Consider the following 15,962-nt stretch of genomic DNA (forward strand, 5'->3'; position numbering starts at 1 on the left):
TATTTATATCACTATAAAGAATTTCCTTTATTACTCTTTTCAGAATAAGTTGGCTCATATTCTGGGTGCATATGATTTTATGCTGATTTTGTATATGTCATTTTCTGAATTATTTACTCTCACTGACAAGTGGATTTTATGACATTTCACACTTCAAGTAACATTCTACATCTACCAAGGGTTATGATTCAACTTTAGTCATCTATCTCTTTGTTTATCTACCAATACTATTTTGAAATGGTCTGGATTACCTGTAGATGTTTCTTCTTCCAGGGTAACCTTCAAATTCATTGCTAGAATAAAACCTGAAATTAATTTACAAAATATTAATTATTGATTATCAAATTACAAAAGTATCATCACTAATATTAATAAGTAACATGGATAAAAACATATATTTCAAGAAACTATTAATACTTGTGTAGAAGAACTACTACTGTCTATAATTGTGTTGGGGCATTTACTATAAATTACAGATCATGAGAGAAAGGCAAAAGTGAGATCAGTACTGATTTTGTGATTAACGTATCCTTTTCCGATTCATTGAGTAAGAACCATGAAAACTGACTTATTTATTTATTTTATTTTTTTTTTTATTAACTTGAGTATTTCTTATATACATTTCGAGTGTTATTCCCTTTCCCGGTATCCGGGCAAACATCCCCCTCCCCCCTCCCCTTCCTTATGGTTGTTCCCCTCCCAACCCTCCCCCCATTGCCGCCCTCCCCCCAACAGTCTAGTTCACTGGGGGTTCAGTCTTAGCAGGACCCAGGGCTTCCCCTTCCACTGGTGCTCTTACTAGGATATTCATTGCTACCTATGGGGTCAGAGTCCAGGGTCAGTCCATGTATAGTCTTTAGGTAGTGGCTTAGTCTCTGGAAGCTCTGGTTGCTTGGCATTGTTGTACTTTTGGGGTCTCGAGCCCCTTCAAGCTCTTCCAATTCTTTCTCTGATTCCTTCAATAGGGGACCTATTCTCAGTTCAGTGGTTTGCTGCTGGCATTCGCCTCTGTATTTGCTGTATTCTGGCTGTGTCTCTCAGGAGCGATCTACATCCGGCTCCTGTCGGTCTGCACTTCTTTGCTTCATCCATCTTGTCTAATTGGGTGGCTGTATATGTATGGGCCACATGTGGGGCAGGCTCTGAATGGGTGTTCCTTCAGGCTCTGTTTTAATCTTTGCCTCTCCCTTCCCTGCCAAGGGTATTCTTTTTCCTCATTTAAAGAAGGAGTGAAGCATTCACATTTTGATCATCTGTCTTGAGTTTCGTTTGTTCTAGGGATCTAGGGTAATTCAAGCATTTGGGCTAATAGCCACTTATCAATGAGTGCATACCATGTATGTCTTTCTGTGATTGGGTTAGCTCACTCAGGATGATATTTTCCAGTTCCAACCATTTGCCTACGAATTTCATAAACTCGTTGTTTTTGATAGCTGAGTAATATTCCATTGTGTAGATGTACCACATTTTCTGTATCCATTCCTCTGTTGAAGGGCATCTGGGTTCTTTCCATTTTCTGGCTATTATAAATAAGGCTGCGATGAACATAGTGGAGCACGTGTCTCTTTTATATGTTGAGGCATCTTTTGGGTATATGCCCAAGAGAGGTATAGCTGGATCCTCAGGCAGTTCAATGTCCAATTTTCTGAGGAACCTCCAGACTGATTTCCAGAATGGTTTTACCAGTCTGCAATCCCACCAACAATGGAGGAGTGTTCCTCTTTCTCCACATCCTCGCCAGCATCTGCTGTCACCTGAGTTTTTGATCTTAGCCAATCGCACTGGTGTGAGGTGAAATCTCAGGGTTGTTTTGATTTGCATTTCCCTTATGACTAAAGATGTTGAACATTTCTTTAGGTGTTTCTCAGCCATTCGGCATTCCTCAGCTGTGAATTCTTTGTTTAGCTCTGAACCCCATTTTTTAATAGGGTTATTTGTTTCCCTGCGGTCTAACTTCTTGAGTTCTTTGTATATTTTGGATATAAGGCCTCTATCTGTTGTAGGATTGGTAAAGATCTTTTCCCAATCTGTTGGTTGCCGTTTTGTCCTAACCACAGTGTCCTTTGCCTTACAGAAGCTTTGCAGTTTTATGAGATCCCATTTGTCGATTCTTGATCTTAGAGCATAAGCCATTGGTGGAAAACTGACTTATTTAAACTAATATTACACTTTTCCTTTTCCACTATGACTGCTTACTGGCTTCTCAGAATTATGTTGTTTGTTTATGACTGAGAACACATTTTGATTGTATTCTACATGCCCAGTAGTAGATAAACTTGGCATACTAGGAAACTCATCTGAGCTCGATGAGCTGAACGTGTCATAGGCCATGTTAATCCACCGAGCTGCAGAACAAACCACAGGAGAGCAACCTTGCTACCTGACTGCCAGGTGCGTGCTCCTTTCTGTCTTAATATGCTATGAAGTGGAAAATCCAGTTTGGTGACATAACTTTCATTCCTCTGTGAATTTATCTGAATATCTCAAAGTAGCTGTCTTTATTTTCTCTCTCTCTCTCCTTCAAGAAGAGCATAATAGAGTGTGAAAAGTTTAGAGTAAACAAGGTTTGTTTTAATTCTCAGGAGGGCTTAGCTGTCCAGGTGTCCTCAGTGTCATAAACAAGTTTCTTATAAAGGAGACAACACAATGCAATGCATTTCTGGTATGAAATTCATATTCAAAACCCGAGTGTATCTGTTTTATTTATGTCTGTACTAATGTCACAGGACTCCAGTCTTCACTGTCTCTTGCCTTTCCCACATCCTTTCAAATAGTGTGTGAATTAACTGCTCAGTCTTTTCCTCCAATGGCCCCTTGTAGCATTCCCAGGCTGTCAAAGCTCCCAGCACTGCCTCCCCTTTCAACACTGCAGCCTGGTCCACTTTCCCACCTCTCTCTTCTCCCTCACATATGATAATAATTATTCTATTACATCTTTCCTAAACATCTACCCTTGCCTTTCATCCACTTAAAAAATAGGAACGGAGCCCCTCCCATGTCAACCTTGGTCCTGAGGACGCACAAGAAAGGTGGCGTAGTCTTTTCTTTCTAGTCTACAGTTTACTGTCATCATCATGCTCATGGAGCTCAAGCCTCAGTCACCCACCCCTGAGAATTTTTAGATTTTTCATAAAAGTCCCTAATAAAAAAATTCTTTCAGAAAGGAAATCTTGCTGTTGAGTGACTAAAGAATACATGCTCTTCATGAAATCATAGCTCTTTGAACGTAACCAAAGAACAACAGAATGTTCCCTCTTTTGGCTGGGTAGACAGTACAGTGCATTATTTGTACATCCATCGGTGGGTGCCAATTAAAACCTAAATGGTACATCGTGCTGCATGCGGTACTTACAGTGAATCCTGTGTTACTCGGAATATATATATGGCCTCCCACTTGCCACTTGTAATTTGAATAGCATTTTCCTATAAAAAGACAAACATTATGTTGTGCGAAGCTGAGCGTCACTTGAGCAACCTCAAGTGAATGATCTTTGAGGAGAGAAATCTTGGAAGGAACTTACCACAGTGTCTTTGATGTAGTGAATATGTTTGTAACCATCCTTGTCGCTAAATATTTTGTAGTATGAAGCGGCATCCTGGCTAAAAGCTGGTGTGGAAACAAAGAACTGAAAGAAATGAACAGAGGTTATATCTAAAGGACAAACTGAATGAAAGCCACAGGTATTTTTGCAAGTCACATATGATGCTTGGAGACTCATGGTGAGTCTCCTCTCCTATCACCTGTCACCGACTCCTGAAATTCCAGGTTTTCAAAGGATGGCTGTTCCAGTGACTCTAATAGGAGCTCACAGGTGCCGACTGGTGTTTGCTATCTCACACCTCTACCCTATCAACCCTGGAGACCAAGCTTTACCACATCTAATTTAATAAATTTCTGCCCTAAGGTAATATGGTTTGGAATTGAGTTCCAGGACTAATAAACAAATGTTGACATTTAATCAAACCAAACTTTAAAATGGGGCATTTGATCAAAGTATAATTCTTTTTAAAAAAATAATTTATTAATTATTATTTTTTTATGCACTGGTCTTTTGCCTGTATGTACGTCTGGGTGAGGTGGTCAGGTCCCCTGGAACTGGAGTTACAGACAGTTGTAGACCACCATGTGTATGGTGGGGATTAAACCCAGTTCTCTAAAAGAGCAGCCAGTTCTTTGAACCACTGAGTCATCCCTCCAGCCCCAGAAGCATGTTAGATTTTTGAATTGTCTAACGCTAAGTTCCTAATGGCAACAGCTTAATAAAGACATTTGAACGATTCAAATATGATGGTCTGGAAGCCACAGATTTTGGTAGCATGCTTGAGAGGAACAGTGAGGCACGGTTAGGGAGTAGGGTGATCTTAGCTCTGAGCTCAGGAAACAGAAAGGCCTTGTAACCTCAGTTTGAGGAATTCGGTACTCTCTGCTGGGAACCATCTAATTACATTCAACTACCAGTCACTCCAGTGTCCTGGAACAGAACTAGTGGCAACTCAATATCCTAACTAGCAGACAACTGAAATTCTGAAAATGCCTCATACCAAATTTTCATCCATATTGTAATTTGTCTCCATTGTAAAAACACACACACACACACACACACACACACACACACACCACACACACACACACACACACACACACACACACACACACACACACACACACACACACACACAAAGACTTGCTCTACCTTTATGGCTATTCTTACAGGTTGTCCTCTGATGAAATGATGACACCTTCCTGAGGAAAATCTCATGAGAGTAGAGCTCCTTTATATCATGCAGGAGTAACTTAAAACCAGGTCTCTCTATCTGGTTTACGTCCCATGGAACAGTAGGCCAATCTGTTCTGTTATTTCACAACTGAAGCAAACAATAAACACCCACCCCCACCAGTATTTTCTAGCTACAAACATTGTTCCTTTTAATATCTTTTCTGAGATCAATTTTTGAGCAAACAGGTTGTAGGGAGAATTGCTATAGAATTATTTAATGATCAAATCTGAGCGTGATCTAAAGCTGGAAATTTTTTTGATAAAAATTTTTTCTCTTATGTTGTGATCATGTGTTGTTAAAATGCAATGTATCTCTTATATTTTTACTGGGCAACTAATTTTTCTCCAAATTTATTTCCACCTGGATGGAAAATTTAAAGATGTAATTGTGATAAAAATGGAAGGTGTGGTCCTACTAGATTAGCGTTAACTCTAGATCCAAGGACCACAGTTCTAATAAAAGAAAAGACAAAAGGCAGCATGGAGAGACATAGGAAAGGATTCTATATCCTGGACACTGCCTGATCCACGAATAATCTTTGCTCAAGAATATGAATGTGTGTGTGTGTGTGTGTGTGTGTGTTAATACATTGTAACAGAGTGGGAAATTGAGTGAGGTGAGACTGCTGTGTGTCCATCACCATCGCTCGTCATAGGAGCTACTCCAGATGACTTGGCATCTTCAGACTGGGTATTTGGTAGATGCACTGCACTAGTGTGGGCCTTTGTCAAAGCTGCTTCTTCATTTCAGAAAGGTTTGCTCTCAAGCAAGGTATAGCAGCCTTACCACAAGAACCCTCTTTACTCCCTCATACTGTGTACTGTGAAAAACAATTAGTTCTGCATGATTTAGTCACTCAATGGAACCCAGGCCACAGACCATTTTAATGTAATACAGTGAAGAGTTATTCCTCGCTTCTTCTCTTCACTGTCGTCTGTGCGCAGACCCCTTTCTCTCTTTCTCTGTCCCTCCCCTACCTCCTCTTTCCCCATGGTGTCTTCTCTGGCCTTGGTCCTTGGGGCCAGTAAACTCACCCACCTGAGAGCAGCTTCCCAATAAGCCTGCCTTTAACAACAACAACAACAACAACAACAACAGTAGCAGCAACAACAACAGTTATTCCTCGCATACCTAAGTGAATTAATTAAAGGACTTCTAAAAAGATAGTATTCCGAGTAAAGCTTACAATTTAATCTACACTGAAACTAAAAAATTAACAGGACAGACTGTTCTGTTTTAAGCTACTAGGGCCAGGCGAACAGGAAGGATCTTTGTGCTGGCCAAAGGCTGTTATCTCCTTCCCTTTCTCCGCGCACATGGAAGACAGTTGCTGCCAATGAGCAGGTAACTTAGGTCAGGTAAAGAGGGTGTGAAATATTTCCGTGATGGTGTTGTCAGAGCTGGGGCCATAATGCATTCTGAGTTAAGTGCTCCTTGCAGCAAGTCACACCTGGACACTAGATAAGACATTCAGCTGCAGTGACCTCAGTTGGAACAGGGCCCTGCCCTGGCTTCCTTATCACGCTTAGATTTTTCTGATAAATTGCTTATCTCCGAGTGAAGTGCAAAGCCATTTAAAATAATCTCACCTAGGAAGCAAGGTTACTTCTCACAGTTTTTGATTTTTACCATCCTCACTAAATGTCAAAAGATGGTTCCTGACCTGAGCTAATGATTAGACAGAAGCACAGGCTTTCAGACTCCGACCCATAAAACTCATGTTCTGTTTTTAATCAAAGGTTTTAGCGCAGGCCAAGGAGGTCCGCAGCATTGCTCAAACAGCTGATGAGCGTTTTGCTATAACTGTAGTCTAAGCATTATGACTTCAGAGCTGATTTCTAAACGTAAAGAACTAAAATTTGGGTTCTTTTGGTTTGTATATTATTCACCGGAAAATATTTCCAGTTTATTTCTTGTGTCTTTTGCAGTTTAAACATCTTGGATGTATTCTAAGGAAACCACTTTAAAAAAACAAAAACAAACTACCATTTAATATATACTATTATGACCAGCTTTTTAAATTTGTCTAAAGACCCAAAAACTAAACAAGGACTGGGAATGTAGCTTATGATACTTGTCTAGCATGTGTGGCCTTTGTTGATCCCAAGAACTACACACATGCGTGTGCATGCACATGCACGCACCCACACAATTACCTGAATGGGTTTATTAATCATATACATAAGTCTATGTTTTCTCGAGCTAATTTCATTGCCATTAGTCAGGAGAGCTGTCTAATAAAGCAGGTACCTTCAGAGGATGAGGAATGATTCCCAGAAGTTTTCACTACGAAGTATACATTATATTCTTTTTTCTAAGATTTAGAAGTTTCGTTACTAAATACATCTCCAAAGATTAAAATTAATACCCATGTGTCCCTTTTGTACAGTGTGTCTAAATCTCAGCCCAGCAGCCACCCTGATGCAAATGCTTGCTTGATGTACTTTGAGACATGTGGTATTTTCCGGACAACGTTCACTTATTCTCAAACTTCTCTTGTAATAATCAATACAGGAGACAAGATAAAATTGGTTCCCTTAAACAATATCATTTTTATAGGAAACGAACCTCATATATCACTAAATAACTCCAATTAAAGATTCCAGACACAATTAATCACAAATCATAATGTGGTTTGTATTCATTTCCCTGTTTGATACCTAGGCACGGCACGCAAGGTGGAATGCACACACTGAAAGTCAGTTCACTGAATATGCTGGGTGCCATTAAAATAAACGAAAAGATAGAAAAATCATACTCCACCAGCCCATCCTGTTCTGCTTTCTTCAATATGCTCCTGGTTCTACAAACAAAGAAAGACCACGTTAAAGCACAAAAAGGACAGTTTTTCAAATGTATAATTTGGACGTTTCGAACAGTTAATCTGCCTGATCATAGTGTCGTACGACTCGGCCTCCAGTTCAGGAGACCTTGTTGAAGGTATTTAGAGCAGTGTACTGAGTCTATACGGACAAGTCGGTGGTAAACGTAATCCCAGAATTTTTTCTTCCTTAGCTGTTCCATGTGGCTGGTCTCAGAATTATCACAAACATGTGGAAATTCAGCCCGAATGAAGCCCGTGATGCGATACAGAGAAGACGGGATTCCATAGTGAATCCATAGTGAAGTTGAGGTTGTGTTCTTTTTTTTTTTTTTTCCAAATTGGGTTTAGCTAGATTTGTATATTTAGGTTTTAGTAAGATTCAGAGGTATCACTTCTTACATAAATATTTAGAAATTATAAAATGTAAATAGCACTTTTTTTTTCTAGACAAAGAACATTCTGAGTTGACTTAATAGGTATAGACTACTGTAACTGTAGTGAGCACAGTGGACAGAAAGAAAAAAAAAGACCACAGGGAATTTGGAAGAGAGAAAGCATCAGCAAGATCTTGGAGAAACCTCGATGCCATCCGGGAATTTTGAATATCTGTGAGTAAATGCCATGAAGGGCTTCACTTACCTAATATAGAAAATGTAATTGTAAGCATGAGAGACAATGTGAATTTGGTCATGGGTAAGGCAGAAAGAGGCCAATTCCTGTTTTTAGGAAATGCTAATAAAGACTCAGATCAAGGACACAGAGATAGATATTAAACATTTGGATCAACAGAAATAATCTAGAGAATTTTTGACAAAAAGTTCTGGAAACCTCTGCTAGGAATAAAGACCTCCCAGAGGGAGTAAAGTGGATATTTATGAAAGAAACAGTATCTATACTTTGGGAAAGGATTGTCTCTCAGAGGCTGAACCATGTTTCCCAGCTTCTCTTACAATGGGCCATAGTCATTTGGTAAGGTCTAGAAACAGTCTGTGAACTGAAAGAGAAGCAAGCCATTTGTAGCCTTCCCCATAGAAATATCTCAAGCAGACCCCTCCCCCTATTCTTCCAGCTCCAGTTGAATGTTAATGACTTAGAACCACACATTAAGATAACAGAAATGCCATCGGCCTAGGTTTCTGAACTGCATTATGGAGCAGAAGACCCACTCCACACTATACATCATTTTCTTGGACTTGCTATTGGTCGGATAAATGAACCATGAATCCCATAAATTTCTTAATAAATCTCACCAATATTTTTATAGAATAAATAACTTCGCAAGCTTCTCTACCTCTCATTTCTGGCAACATGAATAAAACATTGATTGATCACCTCAAGCATTGCTGGTTTTCAAAACACAAACACATTAGTCGTAAGTATGGCTGTTGGAAAATTGTAAGTAAATTCAGCCAAAATATTCTAAATGCAGTTACTTATCTAGCTATACTGGTCATTTCCCAGGGACCTCTATTCCTCACTGTGAGGACATTTTATATTTTCTTTACTTTTAGGTTACATTGTCTCAGATTTTGATGAATTAGAATTTCAGATTGCAAATGAATCAATTTTTTATTTGTCTGTGTTCATAGTTTTCAAGTTAATGATGTTAAAGCTGAGTTCATGATGTTAGATTCCAGGGTGTTGAAGATATATCCAACTAGAACCAGCCAATCAGATCAGTGAGTTCTAATTAACTAGCTTAATTGGGATCAAGTTTTTTCACTGCTACTACTTCAAACTTACCTTTTGGCTTTGTTATAAACACATAAGTAAAATAAACTTGGTGTCCTGCAAATTGTCTTACGTTTACTTAAGACTTTTTCTGACAGGGTAATGACCTAATAGCATTTTTAGCCTGGGAAATGCAGCCTAATATGGCCCTGATAACTTTTCAAGCAGAATAAAACATTCTCCTTATAAAATAAAATCTTCTGAATATTAGATGGAATTTAATGACTTACTTTGGTTAATCTGGACTCTAGTTTCATAAAATAAGTTAACTCTATGTTTGTTTGTTTGTTTGTTTTGTTTTGTTTTTCCGGAGCTGGGGACCAAACCCAGGGCCTTGAGCTTGCTAGGCAAGTGCTCTACCACTGAGCTAAATCCCCAACCCCCCTCTATGTTTGTTTTAATAAAAATATTTTTTCATAATTAGAATTCTCTCAAAATGTACTCAGCAATATTTCCTATTTATAGAAACCACTTTTAATAAAAAATTAGTATCTAAAATGAGTACTTAAAGGCAGGCATATTTCAATGACTCAGACTGGTGCAGTACCTTCTGACTCATTAGTTTTAGCAGATTATGTTTGAATTTGAGCAGTAAAAACAATGGAAGCTTGATGGTAAATTTGCATCTTATTTTAAGCTCTCAATCTTCAGTCTGTACAGTAGGGAGTGCTCTCCACCGATAACCTAGACAGCAGCACAAAGTGCAGAGCCACAAATGGTCCACGCCCTCTTCTCAAGCACCTACCTTTGATTTAAAAATAGGGACTACTTCACTTACTCTTGCACTTTTTCCAATTTTGACAATTTTGTCTAATTTTCATTTCTTCTCCAATTTTGTGTGAAACATCTATTTCCATAATAAGCCCATTCATTTGAGGTTTTATCTTCGTTGTTTCACTTCTGTTGACTAACTACCCCGAGGGTCTCCAATGGCTGGATCACCATTCTAACATCACATTGGCTCACTTTGTGTCTCTCCCTACTCAAAGTAAAAGCCACTCAGGAAAACAACTGCTGCACTCTGTTTAATAAGAGTGGTGGAACCGCTGTGAACATGCGGCCCATTGTTTTACATGGCAGTTCAGTTTGGTTCAATGCACCAGATCCCGCTTAGCAAAGCAAACTGTTACCCAGGAATGAGAGGCTCCTGTCGTATTTCCATTGTCAGAAATACTTGCCAGTAGCTTTAACACACCTACCTTTGGACAATCCCACGCATGCCAGTCTTCTCTGAAATCACATATAGACAAGACTGAGACATTCTGCACTCTCTTTAGCCACTGCAAACATACTCGTTCGTTGGTCACCCATGTGAGCCAGGTGAAATAGTAGTCACTGGCAACAAGACCAAAACAGACAGTTTCAGCCGTCCGCCATCACCACATTTAAGTAATATCGCCATCTAAAGTTTCTAAAAGACAGCTGTTATTATAGGATGTGTAGTTAGTAGACAAGAAAGGCAAGCTTTCTCTGAGAATGGTATTTAAATAGATCTGCTGGCTAAGATAAATAAGAGGTCATACACCTAAGAAGATTATCCATACTTGAACTTTCTCCCCATTTTTGGAAACTGAGGTTAGGATGTAAGGGCAAAGTTAGGTATCTGTCTAAGAGGGATGAAAGTGTTCCATTTTCTACGATGTTAGCATCATCCCATTTTTAAACTTTGTGCTTGGCGTAAAGCAGCCAAACGTAGTGAGAAGTTCACCTTTGTTTCCAGGTGGGTTCATGTGGAAGCTAAGTTCTATGGTCAAGTGTTGAAATTGTATTAATAATCAAATTATCCAAAAAAGTTTTGATGGTTTTTAATAACATACTTAAGTGTCAACGGGTAGCATGACTATACTTGTCTGTGAATGAAATTCATAGCCCAAATTACAGAACTTCGTAATTTTCCATAGAGCTAGAAGGAACTTAGGATACAAATCCTGATCTCATGACATCCTATCACAGTACCCACCCTCAGTGAAATTATTTAGCTATGTAGGCCTTTGTTTCTGTATCAATTTGAAATAGTAATGTACTGGTGTGAATATGTAAAGATGATCTGAGTGGGCTTAGCATGTCCCTCGACTCAAGTGCTTTTTCTATTACTTGGCACCTAAAGAAAATAATATTTAAAAAATGCATATTCAAGGTTCCATAACTAGACTGTTGTGGGCAATCATTTGTCATCCGTCTAATCGGCCTTGATATGGCGGGAGGAGAAGCGTCAAGACCTCTGTGCTAAGCAGGTGAGGCTCTTGGAACACTTCAGTTTCACCAAAAGTCAAACAGAACGACACAGAGGACTGACTCGGGTCTGAAAGGTTGGTATAATCAAGGGTAACCAGAAAGGCATATCCGAGTCGTACTAGGAAGAGAGAACACTAATCCTAGCACTGAGGAGACAGAGGCAAGCAATCGCTTCAAGTTTGAGACAAGCTTAGTGTCCTAGAGCAAGTTCCAGGGCAGCCAAGGTTCTGTTACACAGAGAAACCTGTCTCAAACCCAAACCCAAAACAAAACAAAATAAAACAAAACCCAGAAAGGAAGAAAAAGGAATTGATTTTTGATTGTGTGTATATGCATTGGTTTGAGTATAGGCTTATACACATGAGCCCAGTGCTAGCAAAGGGAAGAAGAGGACATCAGGCCTCCTGGAGCTGCCCTATGTGAGTGGTTGGAAGGAAACTCCAGTCTTCTGCAAGATCACTACAGTTCTAAAGACTGAGGCATCTCTCTATCCCAAATACTTTTTTCTATCAGTAAATACTTTCTTGACTTACAGTTCTGAATCTAGATAATCCAAACAGAGTATTTCAAAGTCAGGCAATGCTAATGTCTGTGAAGAGTTCCTTGTCTGATTTATTATATCCCAGGATGCACATAGATCCATAAATTCTGGCTTGAGGGAAACTAGACCAGAATTTAGAGGACTCATGCTGAAGACGTGCCAATCTTCACTTTGATCCCAAGTTGATATTTCTACCTCCAAGGAAAACCCCGGAAGTCACCATGGTCATCTTTAAATGAGTCTTTAAATGCATAACAGAGTATATTAAAAACTAGTTCAAGAAACTTAACTGTGAAGTTTAATTTGCATGTTAGTTTTCTGCTTTATGGCATGTGTCTCTTCAACTCACTAGAAATAATGTCTAAACTATGAAATAGAAAGTTCAACATGTTAAAATTCGGTTAAACACGTGAGAGGGATCTGGATCACTGACCTCGAGGCTATCATCTCTGGAACTGGTACTTCTATAGGACCCACATGGTGTGGGTAGATAGTGTCAACAATAAAGACACGAACAATGGGATTCTTAGCTCCGGCCTGCCAAGAAAATGGAAATTTACAAGCTGATACAATCTTACTGACCATCAATGTTTTAAAGACACTTTAGCACTCGAGGCATATTTTAATAAGTGAGGAAAGCTCAATAAATAACAGTTGAAGATGTTCTGCAAAGTGGCCAGGGGCTTCATTCCTGTTTTACTTGCAAGGCAATTACCAATGTTGTATCAACCAGAGTCGAACGTGTTTCACGTGTCTAATGAGAGACTTGATTTATAGGAGAAATTATCGGGGATGTGAAAGTCTATGTCTACAACCCATACTCTATCCTGATTTTCGAGACAGGTGTTTCATTACTAGTTAAAAAGAGAATAACCAATATACCCGTGTGCTCTGAAGGGTAGGGAGATCGGTTTGAAAGAGAAGAAAAGAGAAGAACTAAATGAAATGCACTGATTGAATGACCAGATTGCTTCTCCTCCCTAAACCACTCAGTCCATTTCCATTGCTTCCATCCCAAAGAATGGGGAGTCTCACTACCAAATAAGGTGTCCATGGGCTTTTACATTTTTCTTCTTAGTTTGCTTTTCTTGTGCTACTGAATACCTAAATTTTACATGACAGCATGCCTCATGCCTAGACACTGTCTTTGAACTGATGTTATTTTACTTCAGAACAAATCTTGCAGTTAAAATGTGAATCCACAGCATTTGAGAGCATAGTGCTCAGTGACTTAACTTTTCATTCAACTAAAGCAGTGCCTCTCAATCTCCCGAAGGCCATGACCCTTTATTACAGTTCCCCGTGTAGTGGTGACCCCTATCCATAAAATTATTTTTGTTGCTACTTCAAAACTGTAATTTTGTTGTGATTCTAATGAAAACATCTGTGTTTTCCAAACGTTTTAGGCAGCCCCTGTGAAAGGATCCTTTGTCCACCCATCCCCCCAAAGGGGTGGAGACCCATAGGTTGAGAGTTACTGATCTAAAGTCATTCTAGAGTCTTTTTTGGCTCTTTGGAATTTTCTCATTTCTGCATCCAGTGCTAGAGGTTTTAGTGTCCCCAGTCTGTAAAGAAACATGAAGACTTAGGAACACACTTAGATAAGTGGGAGTTGCTTCTCAGTTCTGAGTGTCCTCATCTTCCTGCTCACACTGAGTCTTCAGAACACTCAGTTCTTTTAATTTTGGATTCCAAGTATCAGACTTTTCACTTCTAAGCACCTCCAACTTTCCATTTTTCTACCCCGTCCTTGAGGGGACTTATATCTCAACATTTATTTCCTAGCTCTTTCCTTTTCTTAAGTGACTTTTAACATAAACATTATATTTCTACTTCTCTATTTCTCTCTTTGGGGTGTCTTTGGCTTGTTTCGAAAGCCAAGTTTGCAAATGCCACATCCATCCTATCTTATATAGGGACCTGCTGGAGTCATTCATGACTAGGGCTTGGAAAATAAAAGCACGAAGAGCTATGTATATTTTAAAAATTCTAAAAGATACCCACTACTTTTACAAGAGGTAAATTCCTTTCCAGACTCTCCTCATTCTTGCCTTTGTCTATATTTAAAATAGGTCACAATGCTTTCTCCCTGTCACTCAGCCTTTCTCCCATACACCTAGGTCCCTCTTCTCTAGCCTTGGAACTGAGTAAAAAATATGTATCATATTGACTTTAATTAATTGCTTTAAGGAAGAAATGGAGGCTCAAAAACTTCACTTACCTGTCCACAAGAGATCTTAACATGTGTCTGTCTGACACTACCTGACAAAGACATCAAATTCAATATTTGAATTTCCCTTTCTGGTTTGCATTTACAGGAGAATTCAAGAGAGAATTGTGAAACAGAACTTTTACCCTGAATTTGGAACATAGAATATATATATATATATATATATATATATATATATATATATATATATATATAAATTAAAACTAAGTTAAGCTTGTTTTTCCTCCATGATCTGGACCATATGCTTTTTGCAAAGATACTGCAGTAGATCTTGCAAAGATTACTTCTTCCAGCATACCCAGATGTCCAAAGCAACAGATGTCCACATAAACAATAGAGCACAGCACAGTGTTTGCTGTATGACACACAAGGACAAGAAGCTTTTCCAAAAGTGTTGATCCCACCTCTATTTGTGGTAATGATTGCTCATTTTGACATCAGGGGGATGAAGGCCTCTCTTAAAAGCGTCTTGCATACCTTCGGGTATGGAATATTTATAGTTCTAGGATACTGTCCATCGCCATAATACGAGTAGGCAATAATTGGTATGTCCGAATCATTAAATTCTACATATGCCAAATATTTTCCATCTGGGGACCACCAAAGGGCATATTTTGTAGCAAGCATTTCCTCTGAAAAATAAGAATTCATGTATTATTTATAATCATTGCTTATTCTTGAAAGTCATTGTTAATACTTCTAAACAAATATTTATTAACTTAAATCATGTTTTTAATGTGCTCGTAACATACACCATACATTGTTTATTAAAAAAAAATACTGTGAATTAAGAGGAACAGTTTAAATTTCATTCTATATCAGATGTCAATTAGTCCTGTTAGTAATTGCTGTTAACCAGAAATGTAACATTTAAAATAAATAATAAACACATTGGTAATAATTATTTTCCCCTTAGACCGATCTAAAAGATAAGCTAAAGTAGCCCAAAGAGACTGTACTATAGACATAGGTAGACAAAGCAGACTGGTAAGTAGACAGTACCTGAAGTAGAAAGAGAAGGCTGTGATTTTTACTGGCAAGTGATATTACCAACAGAGTTTGAGTTGCATTCCTAAGAAATTGTGTGTGTGTGTGTGTGTGTGTGTGTGTGTGTGTATGTGTGTATGTGTTCACATGTGTGCATGTGTGTGTATGTGTGTGTGTGTGTAAAATACATACACACACATATCTTTTTAAAGAAGTGGACTGGAGGAATAGAGACTAGACAACCTCTTAAAGTCTAATTAAGTCCTGTGTCCTACATGATCTAGAATAAGGATTAAATTCAAGAGGCTATCGATATAAAAAAAAACTGAGAACATTTTCTTGCAAAATAATGAAGTTGTTTAGCTTTGGTGGGGGAGGGAAGATGTCTTTCTTAAGCAAAAAAAAAAAAAAACAACACTGGATAATGCATTAACTCAGTGGCTAAGGACCATGTACTTCTTGGAATATGAATCTCCACTTTATAGTAACATTCATGAATATAGATTCTACTGGTCTCTCACAAGGCTTTATTCTTTAAGATCAGCCCCTTTCTATCTATAACCTATTAATATAACCTATTTTCAGAAGGACAACCAGCTCATTAAAAAGGATTCCATTCAACTAATTTTTTTACT

General features: G+C 38.6%; 1 protein-coding gene across 3 annotated transcripts in view; it reads right to left on the reverse strand.

The window, feature by feature from the left end:
* Nucleotides 1-15,962, reverse strand: part of Fap (fibroblast activation protein, alpha) — a 68,874-nt gene that overhangs the window by 28,454 nt on the left and 24,458 nt on the right. For all 3 annotated transcript variants that reach the window (XM_039104226.2, XM_039104225.2, NM_138850.1), the window contains 7 exon segments: nucleotides 14,818-14,972; nucleotides 12,544-12,647; nucleotides 10,534-10,669; nucleotides 7,538-7,582; nucleotides 3,522-3,626; nucleotides 3,353-3,423; nucleotides 252-305 (listed from right to left, as the gene is read on the reverse strand). In XM_039104226.2, the coding sequence (XP_038960154.1) occupies nucleotides 252-305; nucleotides 3,353-3,423; nucleotides 3,522-3,626; nucleotides 7,538-7,582; nucleotides 10,534-10,669; nucleotides 12,544-12,647; nucleotides 14,818-14,972 (670 nt within the window).

Source organism: Rattus norvegicus, chromosome 3, assembly GCF_036323735.1.
Source record: "Rattus norvegicus strain BN/NHsdMcwi chromosome 3, GRCr8, whole genome shotgun sequence".
In the NCBI taxonomy this organism is placed as follows: Eukaryota; Metazoa; Chordata; class Mammalia; order Rodentia; family Muridae; genus Rattus; species Rattus norvegicus.